Source organism: Grus americana, chromosome 11, assembly GCF_028858705.1.
Source record: "Grus americana isolate bGruAme1 chromosome 11, bGruAme1.mat, whole genome shotgun sequence".
Lineage (NCBI taxonomy): Eukaryota > Metazoa > Chordata > Aves > Gruiformes > Gruidae > Grus > Grus americana.
This window is the reverse complement of record NC_072862.1, coordinates 14,392,858-14,415,333: the sequence shown is the minus strand read 5'-3', so window position 1 is coordinate 14,415,333 and position 22,476 is coordinate 14,392,858. Positions and strand designations below refer to the sequence as shown.

Genomic DNA, 22,476 nt, shown 5'->3' with positions numbered 1-22,476 from the left:
TTCAAGTTAAATAAAAGAATTAAATGTCAAAAGAATGGTCAAATAATATACTTTATACAGGTTTAATATGTACTCCTTGATTACTGTTAAAAGCAGAAAACCAGAAAAGTAGCTGAAAAAGACCTCCGTGCTTCAAGGGGAGATGAACTAAAGTCTACATAATTTCAAGACAAGTCTTTGACATAGCGAGAACGTCTAATAATAAAACCCCTACGATTCATATGCAGTGCGATCCAGTGCTTTTTGCTAATCTGATCAGAGAGGTTTTCCTGATGTCCAGACTTGTGTCAGTCTTTCATTCTTTTCCCAGGTCCCATAAGTTCCTTCTCTTATAGGTCCCATAAGTACAGTTATTTAGCCTAGGCAAGACTAGGAAAGAGAATTTCCAATTTCAAGTGTTTAACAATCTTTTTTTTTGGGGGGGGGGGAACCAGTTATGTAGTTATGATTCTTTGCATTTTCTGTCTAGACATTCATTTTAGTGTAAAAATAAAAACAAAGCACAGTCCTCTTGGTAAAACATTACTAGAGTTAAAGGGTTTATTTTGTGGGTCTTGCAAGCAATACCCCTGTCTCTACATCCAAGCATCCCAACAAATATTTTAGATGAGGAAAACCAAATGTAGCCTGTGCAGAGTTACAGATACATTCTCTGCTCCTTCCCCCTTTTGGGTTTTTGTCTTGGTGGAAGCAAGCTATTTGATATCCTTGTGGTGAGGAGTAACACTGCTTCCAAGCACAAAAAGGATGCAAGATCACTGAATCAGCATCTCATTTAAGCTTACGGGCAAATTATGCCTGAGCAACCTGATTGCCTTCTCATTCCGAGTCAGTCATTTCATCACAGGGAAGAGCGGTGGATGGTATTTACCTTGACTTAAGCAAGGATTCTGACACGGTCCTTGGTAACATCCTTCTGGACAAAATGGAGAAGTATGGACTACAGCCTGGGTGGAAAAACTGGCTGGATGGTTGGGCTTAAAGAGTAGTGATCGGTGTTTTGAAGTTTAATAGGTGGACAATGATAAAGAGGTTGATTTCAAGGTGGGTACTGTTAAGCTCCTTCATCAGTGATGCAGGCAGTGCAATAGGATACGTAGTCATCAAGCTTGTGGGTGACACCAGCTAAGGAACAGACTGACTGACAAGCTGGGGTAAGGACAAAAGGACAGATCCTCACTTCCTTTCACTGTGATGAGGGGGAGAAGCGTTTCTTAAGAACAATAAGATGCAGGTTGTACTCTTTTGGTTTGGTTTGGCTTTTAGTTCCTCAGCCTTTTGATCACAGAATTGGCTGTTATTGCACAGGTCCAAGCACAGCCAGCAGCTCTCTTTGTGCGGGATGGATGGTATCAGAAAGCCACAGCCTTTGTTTTCATCTCACAGCAAAAGAAATGATTATACCTGGAATGCAATTTTATTCCAGTCATCTTTAGCCTTTTCCTTTGGGATGAACCATAGTGCGTTCAGTAGTTGCCCGCATCACTTTTTTATACACTTATCCATCTCTCTTGGTCCTTTCCTTTCTGAAAATGTACTTGTATTAACCTGGAGAGCGGCTGACTGTAGGAGTGAGGCTGAGCTTGGTTATCTTTAAGATTCTCTGGCATGCAGTGTCATTCCTGTAAACAGTGTTGGTGTGTTTACAAACTTTTCAGTAATAAACCTGAAACAATGAAATTCTGTTACATTTAAATACTACTTTGCTAACTTGACGTGTTAGTGTTTTGATTGTTTCATTTTTACAGACACGGTCTTTGCTGGGAGTATTTGAAGAAGATGCTGCTGCAATTTCCAATTACATCAATCAGTTATTTCAAGCCATGCACAGAATATATGATGCACAGGTAGTGTTAAGAAATTCCTGGATGCATTATAAAGCTTTTGAATCACATTTTGTGTCTCTTGCCTTTTTCTGAAATTATTATAAGCAATATATTTTAAAACTTAAAATAAGAATTAAATGCTTTTTCTCTATGTTAGGGACTTTTAAAAACTAAATTCTTATGATTTCTTTTGCAACAGAATTTCTTATGACATGTAAAAAGATTTTCTGGTTTTCTAGTAGTTTTATTGTATTTCTTAAGTGTTTCTAAAATGTTTCCCATCTGCTGCTATGTAGTTTTATTTTACTGTCTTTCTATTTAGCTTTTAATTTCTGTCCTTTCTCCTTCAATTGCCTTATGAAAGATGAAGTTGTCCCATACCATGAATCTGCTAATTAGGTCCTGTCTGTGTACAAGTACAGGTAGTAACCAGGTAGTACTGAGGTTCATTGTAATATTTTCTTTCCTTTACAGATAACAAATTCCTAATACTCAGTAACTAGGGCAGCTAATTTGAAATAATTAAATGCAAATATGCACTGCATAACATGAAAAATCCAGAGATTGGATTCACAGTACAGGTTATGCACTTGGTATTTGTAAACACAGATTACCTGTAACTCTCAGTAACATTAGAGAAATGGAAGGGCAGGATGCTTAGGTTTTCTGAAAATCTGTGGTCAGATTTTAAGTTCCACATCTATAATAGTTTCAAATATGTGATTTTTTTATTATTAATTTAAATCAAGAAGTAACAAGCTTAGTTTTTTTGTTTTTAAATCAGAATGAATTAAGTGCAGCAACTCATCTGACTTCAAAGCTTCTGAAGGAATATGAGAAACAGGTACTGTGTAAATCATTGTTGTCTTTGTGTGGTCAGGACTGTGTATTTTTGTAGTCTTTTATCTCCCAGAGCACAATGTAGAATGTATTTAGGTTTGGTCCAGATAGAACGAACTGCTGTAGTTGGTGGCTCTAATCTTTGCCAAAATAATCTACTGTGTTCATATTAGTTCTTCCAACTAAACCAGAATGAAGTTCCTCTTACCCTGGTGAATATTAGTAAGTTCTGGACTATTTTACTTTTGGATCAGTGTTTTGGGGGTTGCTTAGGGTGGTGGTGGGGTTTTGTTTTTGTTTTATAGACCTGTTTACTGTTAAGTGCTTTAATTTTACTAGTCACAAAGAGAAGAGATTGCATAGCAGTCTCCGTTTAACAACCATAATTTACTCTTATTGTGAGAATAATTCCATCTCTGAAAGCACAGATTGCGGAACCCATAACTTTCTCTACAGTAACCTGTACTATGAAGGGTTTCCTATTTGTAGCAAGGCTGCTGGGACCCCTTCTCCGAGATGCATCTTAAAAACAAAAAGTCACTCTTTTAAAGGATGCTACTCTATCCTCATTCTCTACCTAATGAGCTGAACTGGAAAAAGGACAACTTATGAATTATTTTGGTTTGGCAAGTCTTTCTAGAGGGGTGAGATGACATTTCGTTTTTCTTTTGCTAATCTTTACTGACGCATAGGTGTAACGCAGACAGGATAAAAACCACAATGGTGCTGATCCAAAAGAATAGTGAGCATGCATACCTTCAGTAGGACCATTAGGAAGAGATGGAGAAAGAGAGAAATTTAGAGTGTCTTTTTTTTAAAAAAAAACCTCTTATATTCCTAATGACAGACTGGAAATGCTGTTTAAGATGTCTGCGCACACTCCAAATTGTAGCAGGAATGAAATTATTTCTGCTGGTTTTTGGTTTGGTTGGGGTTTTTTTGTTGTTTTTTTTTTTTTTTTTTTAGGAACTGCAGTACTGTCATTTGAATTGTTTTAACATTGTTGGTACAATACCAAATTGACTTTAATGACACAGCTATTGAGTGAATTGCACTGTTTCTGGCATTTTCTAGCAAAAATATAGTATTTGCAAAATCAAAATTAAAAGAACTAGCTTCAGATTAGAAGAACCAATTAGGGCACTGTATTCTTATTTGTTAGCAGTTAAAGGTATCAAAATATACACCAAATATCCTTATTTCAATTACAGTTTGTTACATTTATTGAGAAGGAGGGGGTAACCTAACAAGCTGGAGGGTGATGCTCAAAATTTTTAATAAAGAAATTGGGTTTTTTATATTCCCAAGTGTTTTATGTACAACTGCTGTGAATTAAAAGAATTAAATTTGCATTGGACCCTTTAATTTATTATTCTGATTTGTCTCCTTTTGACTGCTTTTTTCCCAGTCAGGCAATTAGCTTAGAAATACACAAATAGTGTTTTAACTGGATTATTTCTTTTTTTCAGTTGTGACCATTTTGGTCATGCTTTTGCCTCCATCAGGGCATTATAGAAGTAAACTCTTGAATGGTTTAAAAATTTCACATAATCACATAATTTAAAAGCTAGAAGTTTAAGATGAACACCAAATATTGCTTATTTTTGGAGGATTTTAAAATAATTTGTAAAGCTGGATAAAAATCTTCATAGATGTCAAGTCTATCTTTCCTGATTTTTTTAAAAAATCTATTAATTAATAAAATCTATTAATTAGATTAATGAATCTATTTTAAAAATAGACTATTTAAAAAAAATGAGAATTGTTTATTACACTCACTCACCTCCCCTGCAATATTCCTTCTTCACAGGACAATAAAGAAGTGCTTCAGTGTATCTTAACTGTATAATATTTCAAAATAATGGAATGCCCAGTATATTCATAGGCATGATTAATATAGCTTTGTGAAAGGCAGAAGATGCTGCAAACAACATGCCTCCTTTTATTTTCTTTTAGCGTTTTCCACTAGGGGGAGATGATGAAGTTATGACTTCCACTTTACAGCAGTTTGCAAAAGTGATAGATGAGGCAAGTACTTGTATTTGTTTCACTTATTTTGCTAATGTTGTCATGTATAGACTTTAACTTGCTTAATTATTCCAGCCTTTCTTAAAACAGGAGGTACGGAAATGACTTTCATTTGTCAATAAGGTAACACTTAATTGTATATTGCAGCATATATTTAAAGTTATATAACCTGAAGATAAAGAATTAATTTGGCAAAATGAGCATACATTGTTGAGAAAGCATGTCATTTAACTTACTGTAGATGCAGCCGAAAAACATTACAGAATGGCAGTTAGAGACTGTTTTTCATGAGGATAGTCGTATAGCCTGATTTCAGATACCCGACTGACAACGGAACGTCCTGCTGTCTGTATTGGAGACAGAGACTGACTCTTCTCAAAGACAACTTAGCACCATTCAGATCTGAATCAGGATTTTTTCTGTGATCCCTCTCCTCAATTTTAACACAACTTCAACAGCATTTTGGGAGGAAGAACATATTTGTTCTACCTCAGTAACCTGTGAAAGATGGGCTGTGATGTAGCTGGAGGGAAACTGGAGAAATAAATAGACTAGTCACCAGAATGTTTGAGGCCATCTTCTGACATGATCCAGTAACTTGGAATAAAGCTGGAAAAGTAGGGACAAGTACTAAACTCTAAAGGTCTTCTATAAAAAGCTGGTGATGAGATCAGGAACGTAGAAAAGAATAGCTGCAAAAAAATGAATGTGCAAAATTATGTTTGAGTTGTACATGTCATCTTTGAGTGAAGTCAATGTCAACCTATTTTTTAAATTCTTTTATTTATTTTATATCTCAGCAGTGGTTTCATAAAATTTCCTTCCTTCTCTTGTCTTTTACAGCTCAGCTCTTGCCATGCAGTACTTTCAACTCAACTTGCGGATGCAATGATGTTTCCTATTACCCAGTTTAAAGAAAGGGAGCTAAAAGGTAGAGTGCTCAAACAAATATTGTTTTTATCAGCAGCAGCAATAACAAAAACATTGCATTTGATCTTCATAGCTCTTGTTTCACTAAATGGAATACACTGCTTATTTTTTCAGCTCTCAAAAGTATGGACCTCTGAATTTAAAAAAAAAAAGTTATTTGTATTCATGAGAGTATTACAGTTGAAGAACTTAACACTATTAGTGTTCCAACAAAAATATTACTTATATTATGGAAGCACTTCTATTCCAGATTAAAATTTTACAGTTACTGTAAACATTAGGAAAGAATAATTTTCAGATCATTTGCATATTGAATAAATATTTGTATATATTATAATACCATAACATCAATATAGTGGCTGGACTAAACTCAAAAGGCAAAGTGCCGAAGTTATAGTACTTATTATATTATTAAGATTTAGTAAGGTGGTTCTTCAACCCTGCTGGTAATACAGGTAGCTTCTTACATGCAGGCATAAGATGCTTCCAAATTCTTATTTTTCTAACAGTTGTATCTTATTCTGCCTGGTCTAAAATAATATATAATGTGTCTGAGTATGACAGATTTTACTCAAGATGCTAAAGTGAATAGACTGGTGTGGCAAATGGGCTTCAAATAGAAATTGTAAGAGTTTAAACTAAAATAACTTAAATCCCTAATGTGAACATCCTAGAGTGGGTATACCTAACATATGAACGCTTTAAGTCTAAATTGAAATAAAAATTATAATTCTTCCATAAGACTTCAAGCTCTTTATGAATCTTGGAAAATACTTCTTTGGCAATAATTTGTTGCAAAATTGTGGATTAAATAGATTATGCTTTTTGAGCAAGGAAACATGACTATCTCAAGGCTAATATTAGTCCTCAGAACCTCAAAAAAACTCCTGTTAATATTTACTGAAGAAGCATCCCTGAGGCAATAGTCGCAAATTAAATTTTCCCACTGCAATTTTTTAACCACCAACTGATACAGTATTCAATGATACCAGACTTCTGTATGGATTTCATAGGCACTTTCTGTAAAGCTTTCCCATGCTTTTTTTGTTTTTTGCTTTACCATAAAGTTGAACATCGCTCTCTGCTTGTTTATGTTGTAATATGACACAAAACCACAATCAAGATCAGAACAAGTGCTAAGTATGGTACTGTTTCCTGACACAGTGAGACTAAGTAACTATCTAGACCATGACTAATTTTAGGTAGGAGGAATCACAATGTGTTTGGGGCTTTCCTTTTATCCAGTGATACTTCCCTGTCTCCTGTGCTTCTATGTCCCCAACTCAGACCAGAACTCTGACCAGAACTGTAGGTGACACATTGTATTGGTGATCTCTTTCAACATCTTTTGAAAGGAAGTTCCTCCTTAACATATTACAGTACAGTATCTTTTTTGCTTATCCAGACAGCCACATAAACGATACTCAGGCCCTAAGTAGGAGCAGATTTTCTTGGCCATATAGTGCCACTGTTAATTCAGTGTGGTACAAGGTGTGAACTACAACTGTTCAGTAGTGAAACATTGGATGAGAAACCTTAATATAATATATAAATGTTATGTTAATAACAACTTATTTAAATTGTGTTATGTTGTTTTGTAGAGATATTAACTCTAAAAGAAGTTTTCCAAATTGCAAGCAATGGTAAGTGTAAAATACTTAATGTTATAGATATTACAAGATCACAGTATTATTGTAGATTATTTACTCAGAAAACTAGTGAAGATATTTGCACAGCTTAATGTGACTAATTAAGGTGTAATTTTTTTTCAGTGATACTTAGGCACCCAGCTTTCCTTAGTTCACTTGTAAATCCCTGCTCTGTGTACCTAAGTGCTAAGGCAAATTGACAATATTAGTCTTTTTTACAATACTTTAAATGTATATACAATTATAAAATAATTTAGGATTATGCTACCAAAATTACTAAAAATAGTAAGGTGCTAGCTCACTTCTTAAAGTCAGAACTGGATTAATAAACAACTTTTACCTCCTTAAAATTAGTTTGATGTTCTCTTCCTTATTGTCAGAAGTTACTCTCCTATATCCTTGTAGACAACATATTCTTTAAGTAAGGTCTAAGTAAGGATTCTGCTTCTCTTAATGTAAATTGCTTCATTGCTTTAGAAGCAAGAAAGATTAGATACAGGTTTTCATAATGAAAAGTTGTCTCTGCTTATAGAAATGTTCTGTCTTTGAGGAATATTAGATGTTTAGGGAAATTTGTAACAACTTGGCCATGTTTGCATCTGGTTAGAATATTTCTTCAGCCCAAGTATTTGTGGCAGTGAAGTAATTATAAACAGGCAAGAACAATTTTTAAAGGTTTTAATATGACAGAACTTTGCATTCAGCTGGCTGTGCACACACAGTGATATAAAAGGTTTTCTGCTCTGTCATAAGTAGTTTATCAAAATGATCATAAATTCTCTCTTGATTGCTTAGACCATGATGCTGCCATTACCAGATACAGTCGGTTGTCAAAAAGAAGAGAAAATGAAAAGGTTCGTAAAACAAAAAGATTTTTAGAGGAGATAAGAAATAATTTTCATCTAATGTATATATTTATGATGGAAGACAATGTATGGCAGATTCCAGTTGAAGGTTGGTAGCTTATGTTTTAGCAGTCTAGACAGTTTGCTTCAGAAGAGAGAAGGTTTCCCCAATGCATGCCTGTCTTGTAACACTGAAAATGCTCTAAGATTAAGGTTGTGATACTATATTCAATTTATTTTTGTAAAGAAATAACCACACTTTCCAGGGAGAAAAGAATGCTGTATTTGTTTTTTGTGTATCTCCATGTATAATTTAGAGAAGCAGAATTGTTGGGTAAAATACGCAGTTGCTGATGACAGAGGATAGAACATTACTGTGTTGTTTTTTTCCATGCTGGCTATAAAGCTGTCCAGAAGGCATGTGATGAATACCAACTCTTAAACATTCCTTTCTCCCCCTCCCCCTGTCTGTGTCTTTTTAGATCAAGGCGGAAGTTACAGAAGATGTATATACTTCTAGGAAAAAACAGCATCAGACTATGATGCATTATTTCTGTGCATTAAATACTCTTCAGTACAAAAAGAAAATTGCCATGCTAGAGCCCTTGCTAGGATACATGCAAGCTCAGGTAATTTCAGATTCTGAAGGCTGTAGGTCTGAAAGAAGACGTAAAAGTACTTCATGAAGGTTGATGTACTGAAATCCATTCCAAGACCTCTTCTGTAATCCAAGGAAGGAAATGGAGAAATTCTCATCCCTGCAGCTGTCATAGCTGCTGCCATGAACGCTGTCATTAGCTAGCACTAGTCATTTCCCACTCAATATATGAATCTCATTATGGCATGCCCTTACTCCCATTGGAGGATCTTTTGGGAAAGTCTGGATGACAAATATAAAGGTTGAATTCTATCCCCAAACCCAGATGGCTAAATTTAATGGTCTGCCTAAATTTTCATTGCTGGGTACTTTTTTCCACTGGATCACTAATGGGAATAGCTGATTAAAACTTTTATGCATGCAAGTCCACATGGAAGTGTACCTTCTTAGAAAGTGGAGACAGTTAAATTCTTTCCTGTGGCAGCTATTCTGAGATGAGATAATCATCAAAGTCACATCACTACTGTTTTCAGTCAAGGGTGTGGAAGAACTGGAATGCTAAAAATCATTCTGGCTTGTTTTTGTTTAATGTAAGTATGTTCATGATTGGTTTATTTGAGGATGGATGCAATAGAAAATACAACTATGAAAAAGTTCTTTGGAGAGACTTAATTTGTATTTTTAGAAGTATGTCGTGGGGTTTTTTTGTTTTTGTTTTTTTAAAGAAAAAAAGCCAAACTTCCCATTATCTGGCGCTGCTACAGTGTCCAATGTAGAAATTAACTGCTATACACTGTCTGAAAGATTTCCAAGTCCAAGAAGAACTTTTCACTTCTTTTTGAAACTTTGCAGCTTGTATTTAAGAACTAAGGTCTAAATATTTTTTGTAACAAAGTAGATAGTGCAACCTGTTGTTCAGGTGCAGGGTTTTGCTGACTCTTAAGAATGAGAAGGGCAGGGCCACCCCCATGACTTCCTGTTCTGAGACTTCATATGGCTAAACTCAATTTAGATGTGGCAGTTTTTCTGGACCAAAATGGAGTACACCGTTTGGAAGATACATATTGTCATTTCCCCTTGGCAGGGTTCGCAGTTGGTCCGGAGGATGGCCCCAGGCAAGTCCTCACAGGTTTCCCCTCTCCTATGCCCCCCAAATAACTCCACCCATAACACAACAGTTAGCAAACTGGTGGGCTTGAAAACTATGTATACAGAGACTTTGGGATCACTAAAAGGTGAAACCTTGTTTCTTTTCCAGGGCAGTTTCTGCATTTTTCTGTATTTCCTCCAGGTGACTCTGCACTTCCTCTTGACACAATGAAATCCTGCTGCAGTGTGAGCATCAACCTTCACTTGCAGACAAAAACATGCATTCTGCTCCTTTTATTGAGAGGCTTTGGTGGGAATGAGGGACAAAACCAGATTTCTCTGAGAAACTTTAAGCTCCTATGGTTTCATCTGTTAATTGTTACTGTAGTTTTATTAATGACTAAATTCTCCCTTTTCGTCTTTTTTTTTTTTAAGATAAGTTTTTTTAAAATGGGTTCAGAAAATCTTACTGAGCAATTGGAAGAATTTTTGACCAATATTGGCACAAGTGTACAGAAGTAAGTTGCTTTTGTTGAATTTTGAACTATTATCAAGACAATTATTTTTCCTTTTACTACTTAGTAATAAGTTATCTTTGTTAATAACACATTATTTACCTTAGTGTTCGCAGGGAAATGGAATGTGAAGTAGAAAACATGCAACAAACTATAGAGGACTTGGAAATAGCTAGTGACCCACTGTATTTGCCTGATCCAGATCCTACGAAATTTCCTGTTCATAGAAATCTAACACGGAAAGCTGGGTATCTCAATGCAAGAAAGTAAGACTAACTTGTTACCTAAAAATTCCAGAATATTTAATTTTGGAAAGGAAAGCTAAGAAAGTATGCAATACTTTTTTTGAAGTTAGCTATGCTGATTTTACATACTTAGTTGAACAAGTCACATTGCAGCTATTCTGTTTCTTTCTTTGGACTCCTTCACTCAATTAGTATTAATTTCATTGTAACACTGACATAGTGTCATTGAGGTGCAAAGCATAGTTATCCTGATTTTAGTCGAATCATGCCTGAATTTTCACATCAAAAAGAAAAATTAAAGTTTAAGAGAGTGTAATTTCACTGCATTGTAATTGGAAAACAACAAGATTGCAGCTATCAGGGTTGTTATATAAGTATCTGTTAAAGCGTTGGGATTCAGGTTAATAATAAAATATGATGAGCTTGAGATATACAAGGCAAAACATTCTCTGTTAACCAAAATACACTTTGAACAGCCTTTTGATTTCATGAGGTAGTCTTTTGCCCACTGGAGGGAGCTGTTACTCTATTATTAGTCTAGCAGCTGAGTTTTATAGTTATTAAAAATAAGTTGTAACAGATTTTTTTTCCTGTAATTTATATAATAAGCTTGAAGGGATTTTTTTTAAAATGTAGATTACTTTTACAACAACAGTTAAAGTAACATACTCACTGAATGAGGCATGAATTTCTGTAGTAGAACACAATTGTAGCAATTAATATTGAAGAGAGTATCTGAACGAAAAGGGAGGCTAAACTGCAAGTGTTACTGATTTTTGGTTTCAGATTGTTCCTCTTCTGTTATTCGGGGGGGGGGGGAACAACAAACAAACAAACAAACCCCAACAGCATGCTCTAAGCAAAACTTTGCAACTCTTGCTGAATGGTGCAAAATACTTGGAAAATGGAGGTACCTTACATGACTAAGCTAATGCTCAATACAAAGTTCTTCAAAACTTAGTCTTAACAATGTAAATGCAGAGTTCAGAGGTCTTATCACTTATATTGCTATTGTGTATAATTTCAATATATGTATTGTGTAAAGCAATATCATAAAAGCTGATCATCAAAACTGAAGTACTTGTGCCTTTTTATTTGAGATTAAGTTTCACATAATCTAAGAAAGCAACTATTTTATCTATTCTTTGCCCAGCAATAGGTTTAAAATGAAAAAAACAACAGATGGAAAGAGACTACTTTAGCTTCAAAGCTAACCTAAAAGATTAAATGTGGAAAAAAATTTTCTTAAATGCCCGGATGGTTTATTCCAAGTAATTTTATATTTTTTCTAATTTATACAGCTCAGCTGAACTCCTAATCTACTAACTAAGAACCTCTTTTTACCTTTTAGTAAGACAGGGCTGGTATCTTCCAGTTGGGAGAGACAGTTTTACTTCACTCAAGGTGGAAATTTGATGAGCCAGGCAAGAGGTGACGTAGCTGGGGGACTTGTCATGGATATAGACAATTGTTCTGTAATGGCTGTGGACTGTGAAGACAGACGGTACTGTTTTCAGATAACATCTTTTGATGGTAAAAAGTAAGCATTCTTACACTGCTGTTACCTGTAAGTAATACTGGACTCACTAATTCAGAAAAGAATTACTACCTTTGGCCAGATTGTAGCTTGATAGATTTTAGAGGTATTTAGAAGCAAAATCTGGGATGTCTTTGTAGCTTTGTGATGGCGGGGTTTCTTTAGTTTATCAGTTCTATAATGTAACTGAGTGGTATTTCAGAATAAAATTACCATAATCATTTCACAGTGGTGTGTTATTACATTTTGTGAGTGCTTAAGTATTCCATGGGCACAATTAGAATTTTATTCCTTTTCAATTTTCAATTGAAATGAAAACATAGATATTTTTCCCCCCCAATTAAACACTGACTGCAGTCAACACATACATGAAATCTTCAGCCTTTCTTAATTTGTTGTGCAATGTACAAACATGAAAATGGAATTTCCTGTCTGAATGTACTTGTGAGGCATTTTAAATAGACATTTCCATTCTCTTCTTTCAGGTCTTCAATCTTACAGGCAGAGAGTAAAAAAGATTATGAAGAGGTAAGCTTATAGGAGGTTCACATGGAGTCCAGTGATTTTCGGTTGTGCAGAAGGAATAAGTTTGTAACAATAGTTGGAGTACTCATTTTATGTTCTCTAGGTGGTAAGCAGTAAACTTTTAACCCATTCTATCCATAATGACAGGTTTCAGGATGTCTGACAAAATATTGTTTAAATTCTAGAGAAAAAAAATGCAGTTCTGTTTGCCACCAAGTCCTTTTCAGTATTATGGAAGAAAGAAAGGGAAAAAGAAGGAAAAAAAAAAAATCCCACAGCAAAATAGCTGGCAGTAATGGAATCTCGACAAATGCTGCTGCTTCTTCTTCCTGTTCATGCTGTCCCAACCATTGTTCTTCCCACCTGCTTGTCAGGAATGGAAAATAAAGGCAATCTTAGGTTAGGAGACAGATAATGATACAGGCAGTTGAGAAATGAGGAAAAACTGGGGTTTTGCCCAAATGCATGATGGGAAACATGTTTATACTTCATGAACTAGTTGAATCAAGAAATGTGAAATAATTTGCTTTTGGACTGCTTTCAAAGCTCCTTGTGATCACCATTTCCAAATGGCTGCTAAGTCTGGTGATGCAGACTTACTTGTCCATGCAATGGATGAATACTAGCTGAGAAATGTCAGTATGCAAATACTAGGTCAGCAAACTTAGATGTTGTAGCAAATATTGGTGGGGAAGGGAAATGGAAAAAACAAACCCACCCAACCAGCAGGGATATATTTTCCCTACTTTTTTTAGCTTTCTCTAAAAGTGAAAATAAAAAGTTTCTCAAGACTTTTTGCAAATAGTAGCCTAATGGTATAGGCATGTACTGGTCTAACAGAGAAGGATCTAGTTATTAGAATTTACGTTCTATTTGGACAGTTTTTTACAGCTTTCCAAGGTTTGCACAGATGGGCCAAACCAATAGATTCATTACATTCATAGTCTATGAATACACTCAGATTTTTCCAGAAACAAAGGAACAGATGTACTAAGTGATGTAAAGTATTTGTTAATTAAAAAGGTATGTCTGTTTGCATTATTACTCAACACAGACTTTTCAATAAGGGGCGGGTTGGGAAAGAAAATGTTTTAAAAGCACTGTTGATTTAAAATATGTGTGAGCAAGGAGCTGAATAAGGAAATATAGAAAATATAGTACTTTCAGCCTGGATTCAAATTACTGTGCAATCTTCAATGTTACATTGATATAAAATGACCTTTTATGCTATTTCTAAGGTTTTAACCTGGCTGTCTCAGGTTGGCCCTGGTTCATTTGCGCTGTTGAGGTTGTCTAACAGCCTAACCCTGAAACATTTGCCCTCAGATGCCTCACTGGAGGAAGGGAGTTTACAGTCAGCTTTAGCAGCTCAAATATTTGATTTTTTGGGCTGCAGCTGCTGTGCTGTGTTCTAGATAGCTCAGGTGACAACCCTAACAACAAGTTGGGGTTCAGCACCAGTAGTATGTGTGTAATCCAGTTAGTTTTCTCCTCCAGAGGAAAGTTGAAAAGCAAGGAGCAGGAGCAGATGGTTTTCCATAGCACAGGGAGAAAATAGATTCTAGCTTACAGGTGCAAGAAATGGGCAAATTCCACAAAAGGCAGATGGAGTCTTCATAATGTCTTGAGGAAACAATGTCATCTGCAGTCACAGAATAACAGAGTACAAAGAACCCTGATTTTTTTTTTTTTAATTCCTTGGAGTTGTGATTTAAGCCTGCTTTAGTTTTGATCTTCAGTGTGACTAAAATATTTTTTTCAAGTAAAATCTGATATTGTATGGTGCACTATGCAGACAATAGTGAATTCAATGACAACCCATGTGTGCAGAATACTGGTTTGGCTCCCCGAAATAACAAAGAAAGTGGAAAAGGTGCTGAAACTAGCCAACTCAGGTATTTAATCAAGTTTATTAAAAAAAATGAAAAATTATGTTTTCTTTTTTTTCCTCTCTCTTTTTCAGTGGATATGCACCATAAACAACATATCGAAACAGATATATCTAAGTGAAAACCCTGAGGTAACTTTCTTAAAATTTATAGCATCAGTAATATGTTAAGATGTAGATATGCACAAAATTAAAAAGAGATCAACTGGATCTAATTGGATAGCATAGAATTAAACTGACTACTTCTGCATGTCTGATTATCAGCTTTTCATGGTATGAAAGCATACAGTCCATTGTCTCCTTCATCTAAATGCTTATATAGAAAGTATTAAAAATATGTGACTTTTATATTTGGCATAACTTTTTGACATCTTCAAGATCCTGTATTTTTATTTTGTATATACTTTGCTACAAATTAATATGACAAATATTTGGATGGATACATTTTATTTCTCCTAGAGGGAACTGACAATGTTATGAATATGAATGTTACGAGCATAGCAATTTTCTGGGAAAAACACATTTTCACTTCATTAAAGAGCTATTTGCCTTTTGAAGAGTTAGAAACTGATTATTTGAAGTGAAGCCATCAACATTAAATACCAATACTTCAGAATTAGTGATTTCAATGAAAGATTAAAATGGAATTCTTAAACTGTAAATGGTCCGTTATTTGCTGAAATAACATTGTGATGTAGTCCTTACTTGATAGCTGTTCATGTCTTGGTTTTTCAGAAACATTTAAGTGTTCCCAAATTTCAAGTGCAGACTTTTGAATCTTCATGTTTTTAGTTCGCAGTTGAGGACTGCATTTCTCAAATGAGATTTTTCTTTTTCTTCCTGGCTACATTTGCTTATTTTGTCTGACTTATCACTGGGACTTTTCTCCATTGCTGGGTTTTATCAACATCTGCTCTCATGAGACACCACCTGGAGTACTGCATCCAGCTCTGAGTCCCTCAGTACAAGACAGACATGGAGCTGTTGGAATGAGTCCAGGGGAGGCCACAAAGATGCTCAGAGGGCTGGAGCACCTCTCCTATGAGGACAGGCTGAGAGAGTTGGGGTTGTTCAGCCTGGAGAAGAGAAGGCTCTGGGGAGACCTTAGAGCAGCCTTCTAGTACCTAAGGGGCCCTACAGGAAAGTGGGAGAGGGACTGGTTACAATGGCATGGAGTGATAGGACAAGGGGTGATGGTCTTAAGCTGAAGGAGGGCAGATTTAGATTAGAAATTAGGGAGAAATTCTTCACTGTGAGGATGATGAGGCACTGGCACAGGTTGCCCAGAGAAGCTGTGGATGCCCCTTCCTGGAAGTGTTCAAGGCCAGGTTGGATGGGGCTTTGGGCAACCTGGTCTAGTGGAGGGTGTCCCTGCCCATGGCAGGTGAGTTGGAACTAGATGGTCTTTAAGGTCCCTTCCAACCCAAACCATTCTATGATTCTATTATAAAGCAAGTGCATTCATTTAAATTTAGAAAGTGAACAGCAGGAAATGTGTTACAAGTTGGAAGAAAATACTTACAACTACGTTAGTGAAAATTTAGTAATGTAAGATTCTCCCAAAGGGTTGAGTTTATAACTCCTGTCAATTGCATATAAACAAAATGAAAATCTTAAAGCTTATTTTGAGGAAAATGTTTTTCAGTTATTTTTCCCATCTCTCTATTGCAGGAAATTGCTGCACGTGTAAATCAGTCAGCTCTGGAGGCTGTTACTCCATCTCCTTCCTTTCAGCAGAGGCATGAGAGCATGCGGCCAACTGTGTAAGTTAATGAACTATAGGCCATTTGAAGAGCACATCTATAAAGAGAATTCTGGATAAAGTTCCAGGAAAAAAACAAAAAACAAAACCATAAAACTAGCTATGTTCAGAATTAAATCTTTGATAGGGTAGAGGAAAATTTCTTGAACTCACTTTTTCAGCATTGTTTAGCATCCATTGTTACAAGTAACCCAGATTTACAGCTGACTAGGTGGTTTTGTTGGTTGCATCATATGTCTGGTTTGTTGTATGAATTTATAACAAGATTTTTCTTATTGTGCCCAACTCCTGGAAGCAGATGTCAGATTGTTTTAACATCAGTATATAATCACAATTGAAATATAATACAATCTGATGCAATTATTAATGCAAGTATTAACTTTAACTTAAAAATGGAGTCTACATTCCTAGTCAAATTTGTTTACTATACCCTGATCTTCTTCAGGGTTTTAGGTTTTGTTTTGGTTTACATCCAAGTTTTGGAATATTGTATTGGTCTCCCATATGGTTTAATTTATTATCAACCAACCTGAAACTGAGATATCTTCATTCTGACTTTTTGTTTTGTTTTAGACAATCTCGTCCTCCTGCAGCTCGTACTAGCAGCACAGGGTCACTGGGATCTGAATCGGCAGCGTTGTCGGCACTTTCCTTGGATTCACTTGTTGCCCCTGACACTCCTATACAGTTTGACATAATATCTCCAGTTAGTGAAGATCTGCCTGGTCAAGCAAAATCTTCAGGGCAATCGGGCAGGTAGGAAATGTAGAGGGAAGGAAAAAAATTCCTGAAGTTAATGTTATTCATTTAAAAACAAACAAACAAGAAAACCATTTTTTAGGCTGCAGCTCCAAAACACACATTGCCTTTGACCTGACTCATGTCACAAAATTTGCAGTGGCCAGCGAAGCAAAACAATTTTTTAAATTGTTAATAGAATTGTAAAAAAAGGCTTAATTACATGCACTAGATTCAAGGTGTAGTTTTCTATTTAGCAGCAGCTTTTCTTGCTTTAACAGCTAATGCTTTTATTTATTGATTTATTTTAATCTTTTGGTTTCACAAAGTATTTTCCTTTCCTATTGCTTGCTCACCCAGCAGCTTGGGTTATTTCCTCTTGGAAACTCAAGAGAAATTTGGTAGCCCTGCCTCCAGGTGATGATGGCATACGATGACACTCTTCTTAACCTGAAAGGTGAGTGAAAATGATCTAGGCTTCTAGAGTAATCTCATATACAGACAAGTTGAAATTGTCTAAGAGCTCTTCCCAAAATATAAAAGCATTTTCTCCTACTCGTTTTTTGTAAACTTCCCACTCAAAAATAATCATAAAACCCAGTAACTCTGCCCTGCATTTCTGGAACTGTATACAGAATTCAGATATTAAGAAAACATATTTGCAGATCCAGCTGCTCTTAACAACAAAAAAAGCCAAAAAGCTGAAAAGTAATTTACGTGACTCTAGTCGCAATAATGTGTTATATCCCCCTGCCCTCTAGAAAAAAGATTTGCATTTTCAGTTGCACCTCACAGATACATAAGAGTTGAAATTACATATATTCAACTCTTCCCCCCCCCCAAGTTTTCTTTTTGTTTTTGTTTGGTATAGCAGGATAATCAGTTGGCTAATTAGTTCCTTAAGAATATATTGATTTAAAATAGATTTGAACTGTATTCCAGGAAGTGGGAAAAATACTTCAGCTAAATTAATGTCATCAGTTATAATTCCATTCCAGAAAGTAATATTTTTCATAGCAGAAATGAGAGAGTTGTGCTCAGTATTTTCAGTTAACCAGCACTGTCAATAAAGAACTGCAGTTTGTACAGATGGGCAACATGCTACTTTAGAAGTATTAATGATTTTAAAAAAAAAAATTCCTTAGTTTCTGATACTGATGACATATATTTAAATTTTATTTTTGTCTTTTGAGAGATCCTGTGAGATTTTTCATTTGCTGTTGCAGTCTAATCTTAAATAACGAGAAAAGTCTGAGCAATAAAAGATGCTAATAGAATTTCCCTTTAGTGTATTTACACAGGTCAGCATTTAATGGGATGATTCTTGATTGAGTCCAAGTTATATAAACATTATAGCAATGTAATCTTGACTTCAGAGTTCAGTCCAGAACAATTTTATTACTTTAAGCTGGACATCTCTTGGTTAAAAGATTTCACTGGCAAAATAAAACTGGCAGGCAGTATGACATGTAACTGAACAAGAGAGATGGACTACTTTTTTTCTCTTAGTTCTGAAATTTGCTTTAGAGCACTAACTATTGAGAGGTGACACCTTCATTACTCCCCAGTAAAACCCAGTTTGAAGTTTATTGAACCCTTGACAATAGTTCTTCAGCTACCAGTTTGCCAAAGAGAAAGGGGTTTTTCCTCTTTAGAAGTTTTATTTAAAACTGCCCCATTTCCCATACTCTTTTCAGCATTGCTTTACTGCTTTTGAAAAATGTAGACTTGGAAGCCTAGAGTATTTTCACTTTTCACTGTAACTGATAGCAATTCTGTCTTTGAGAGCCAGAAATAGCCAGATTTCTCTTGACCCTCTAGGAATAAAACCCCAGTGATGTTTTCAGAAAGCTGCATTTGAAACAAAACCAGTGACTTCTCTTCAGTAAGTAATTCAGCAACTTCAGACAGTGATGAGAAGTGTGGTGCTCCTGGGGAGTACTGAAAGGACTAGCTTTTGGCTGTACTTCCTGAAGCTGTTCTGTGAAATTTCATCCCCTAAAACTACACCTTTTCAAATATTAACAAGGTCTTGTCTTGGGCTTAATCCAGATATAAAAAATACCATGTGAGCAAAACTCTCTATGGCAGCAGTAGGACAATGATATCTGGTATTTCTCCCATAATTTGAGCCCTCAACTATAGCAATTTATGTCTTAACTCCTGATTAAATTGCTTGTCCTTATGATTTATCATACATTATTCCTCCGGATTACAAGTCCGTGAAATCATCACATGTTCTTATTTGATGCAGCATGAGACTACTACAGTATTCATTAGTGGTTCTTGTAATCTGACTCCTGGTTTAATGTTTTCATTTTTTAATAGACGCACAAATCCTTTTGGTGAATCTGGAGGCTCAAAATCTGAAACAGAAGGTAAAGCAAAAATTTTATTTCAATGCAAAATAAAAAATAGAATTTGAAAATTATTTTTCTATTTTCATCTGTATCTTCTCTCTTCTAATTTAACACCAGTTTTAGAACGCTTAGTTACAGTAGCAACGTGTTAGACAAGTTGAGTTAAATCAGGATACTGTCTGAAAGTCTATTTTAAAAATAATTCATTGCATCTTTTGTATTCATTAAACCAAACAAAAAGATGTGTGACTTGCTGTTCAGTAATTGTACCTTTAATTCATAAATATGAGCAATCTCTTTCCAAGTTACTAGAAGTTTGGAGTTTTCCTGACTGCAGCCCATCTTTGGTTTTGAATGGAAAACCCAAAATGGAGTTCACTTTTTTCAATGCTTTCCTTTGTCTTAGATTCAATTCTGCATCAGTTATTTATTGTAAGATTTCTTGGCTCTATGGAGGTGAAGTCTGATGAAAGTCCAGATGTTGTTTATGAAACAATGCGTCAAATACTAGCAGCTCGCGCCATCCATAACATTTTCAGGATGACGGAATCACATTTATTAGTCACTTGTGACTGTTTAAAGTAAGTTTGCTTCCTGACTTCTTCTGATGCTTATTTACAGAATGATGATCTTTCACTTTAGTAAGATTTACTTTCTGGTTTGTTTTTAAAAACAATTTTTTAGGTTAATTGATCCACAGACACAAGTTACAAGACTACGAGTAAGTAATTTTACATTTTAAGATAAATACCCAGCAATGTAATTCTTTTACTTAAAAAATAATATTGTTAGATGTTACCAAAAATCACTGACAGCATGAGATTTCCAGACAAATTTCCACTGAAATTAGGAGACTAATGCATATATTTAAAAATAGAAAAACACTAGCAAATCAGCTTTAAGGGGAGTGATTTCAATAGGTCAAATAGGCTTTTGAAACTCCCCACCCCAATTTGATAGGGTAAAATCTTAGGAAAACAAAATACCATATTTTAACAACATGTTTAATTATAAACATTTATATTGTTAGTAGAGAGGTAACATTAAGGTTGGAGTCAGATTAGTTCTGAAGTCCAGACGGGTTTGCTTGGCGTTTGGGTTTTTTGGTTTTGTTTGGGGTTTGGGGGTTTTTTAATGCATAACTGCATTGGGAGTGTTGTACACTTTCTGGGTTTGGGGTTTTTTTTCGAATTCTTTATAAAAAATGCACTTGAAAGAAGTAAGTGGAATTCTTCTTAGGGTATCAAATAAGGCCAGTTTAATTCTTCAGTAATAGCAGTCTTTATTTTTCATGTTTCAAAACTGTTCCCCCCACCCCCCTTTGTCTTTATGCACAATTTATGGTCTGTCACTTAATTTCTTTGGTCTGCTTGTAAAAACAGTTTTTTGGGGACTCAGAGTTACTTTCATTTCCATAAAAGGAAATCCAAAGCATGTGAAAATGTCTTGATAATTGAAGTAGTGCTTTTTTCTTTCTTTACCTTTGTGGCATTAAGTTCAAAACTGCCCTGAAGCTGTAAGTTATTACAGGTGAGATGTATCAACTGAGTGCCGGTCCAGTATTCTAAATGTGCACATTTAAGGTTAGGAAAATCTCACCCAATCAGTTTATAACAGCTGTAGTAGGGGCTTTCAGAATTTAAGAATTTAAGACTTACCAAAGGTTAAAAAGATAGATTTGAAATTTCTAAGTCCACCCTCTTCTAGGAATAAGCATGCAAAATAGTTTTATTGTAACAAAATAGCGAGGATATGTGGTTTATTAGTTTTGGTTTTCTTTTTTTCGTGCTTAGATGATTCAGGAGAGCTGAACTAATTGCAGTAAAGGTTTTGGAGAAGTAGCGCCTTTACCTGGCACCAAGTATTGAAAGCTTAGTCGCCAATGTAATTTGTATGACTGATGCCTCTGTAAAGAAAATAAAAAAGGAGCATATTCACATTTAGAAAGATGACTGAATTGCATTGCAAATGTGGTCCCCTTTTCTTACACAGAGCATGGGTTTAGAAGTTCTCCTATCTTTTGAATAATTTAATCCTTGTCTTCTAATCTACTGTTTGTGTTTTGTAATTACATGTTTGGTCAGGTTGTAACTTCTTCTGGTGTGCTTGTGCATTTATGATATTGAAGTAATTAATGTGCACTATATTGAAACCTCATATAGAAAATATTTGGAACCAGTTTTAATCTCTCCCTATTTGGTCCTTCTTGGCAGTTTCCTTTGCCCAATGTAGTCCTGTATGCTACGCACCAGGAGAATAAGCGCCTTTTTGGATTTGTGCTTAGGACTTCAGGAGGGAGAGTTGAGAGCCGCCAAACTTCTGTCTGCTATATATTTGAATCAAATAATGAAGGGGAAAAGGTATTGGTGATGGTAATACTTGTATCAGTTTTGAACCTGACGTGGATTCCAAGATGTTAGATCCATTCAAGCTGTTTAAAGGATTTCTAATGGAGACTATTTTGTTTATGTACTGAAAAACATGACCATCTAAATACTTGCAAGTGCTCTAATATGCTATCATATCTACTTTGGGAATCTGGCTTAATTTTAAAGGCATTTTTATTAGAGTCTTTTTGATTATTTCCAATCTGTTTTGTGTTTAGATTTGTGACTCTGTTGGACTGGCAAAACAGATAGCTTTTCATGCAGAACTGGTAAGAATCTTTTTGGGGCAAGGGATACTTGGGAAGGGAGAGAATATATTTAATATGTGTAATAAAATATATTCTGCAAGATGCTTAGAGATGCAGTAATACTGCTGTGGTGTATTTTAAGGGGTTTGTTTGCTTAGAATTTAAACCCAAGATAAAAAGACTGACCAATGTCCCCACTGTGGAACAGTGTTCAAGATAAGATTCAGGTTGCTACCTTTACCAAACATACCAGTCCTTTAAAAGAAGAATAATCAAAACAGTGGTATAACAGTTTTGAGCAAACTCATACAAATTGGTAATGTATGAAACATCTCAGGCTGTTGTTACTTACTTTATTTACATTTTTGCCCTTTAGGATCGAAAAGCATCAGAAAAGCAGAAAGAAATAGATAGAGTCAAAGAGAAACAACAAAAAGAACTGAATAAACAAAAACAAATTGAAAAG

At 35.3% G+C, this 22,476-nt stretch overlaps 1 protein-coding gene across 1 annotated transcript in view; it reads left to right on the top strand.

Annotated features, from left to right (window-relative positions):
* APPL1 (adaptor protein, phosphotyrosine interacting with PH domain and leucine zipper 1) overlaps positions 1-22,476 on the top strand; it is a 31,594-nt gene that overhangs the window by 2,973 nt on the left and 6,145 nt on the right. Inside the window, exons 2-21 of the mRNA XM_054837968.1 lie at positions 1,749-1,847; positions 2,611-2,670; positions 4,623-4,694; positions 5,538-5,625; positions 7,226-7,267; positions 8,069-8,127; positions 8,601-8,747; positions 10,241-10,323; positions 10,428-10,586; positions 11,917-12,105; positions 12,588-12,630; positions 14,591-14,647; positions 16,187-16,278; positions 16,851-17,033; positions 19,344-19,393; positions 19,782-19,956; positions 20,060-20,096; positions 21,589-21,735; positions 21,981-22,031; positions 22,387-22,476. Coding sequence (XP_054693943.1) covers positions 1,749-1,847; positions 2,611-2,670; positions 4,623-4,694; positions 5,538-5,625; positions 7,226-7,267; positions 8,069-8,127; positions 8,601-8,747; positions 10,241-10,323; positions 10,428-10,586; positions 11,917-12,105; positions 12,588-12,630; positions 14,591-14,647; positions 16,187-16,278; positions 16,851-17,033; positions 19,344-19,393; positions 19,782-19,956; positions 20,060-20,096; positions 21,589-21,735; positions 21,981-22,031; positions 22,387-22,476 — 1,923 coding nt within the window. The remainder of the gene's footprint in view (positions 1-1,748; positions 1,848-2,610; positions 2,671-4,622; positions 4,695-5,537; positions 5,626-7,225; positions 7,268-8,068; positions 8,128-8,600; positions 8,748-10,240; positions 10,324-10,427; positions 10,587-11,916; positions 12,106-12,587; positions 12,631-14,590; positions 14,648-16,186; positions 16,279-16,850; positions 17,034-19,343; positions 19,394-19,781; positions 19,957-20,059; positions 20,097-21,588; positions 21,736-21,980; positions 22,032-22,386) is intronic.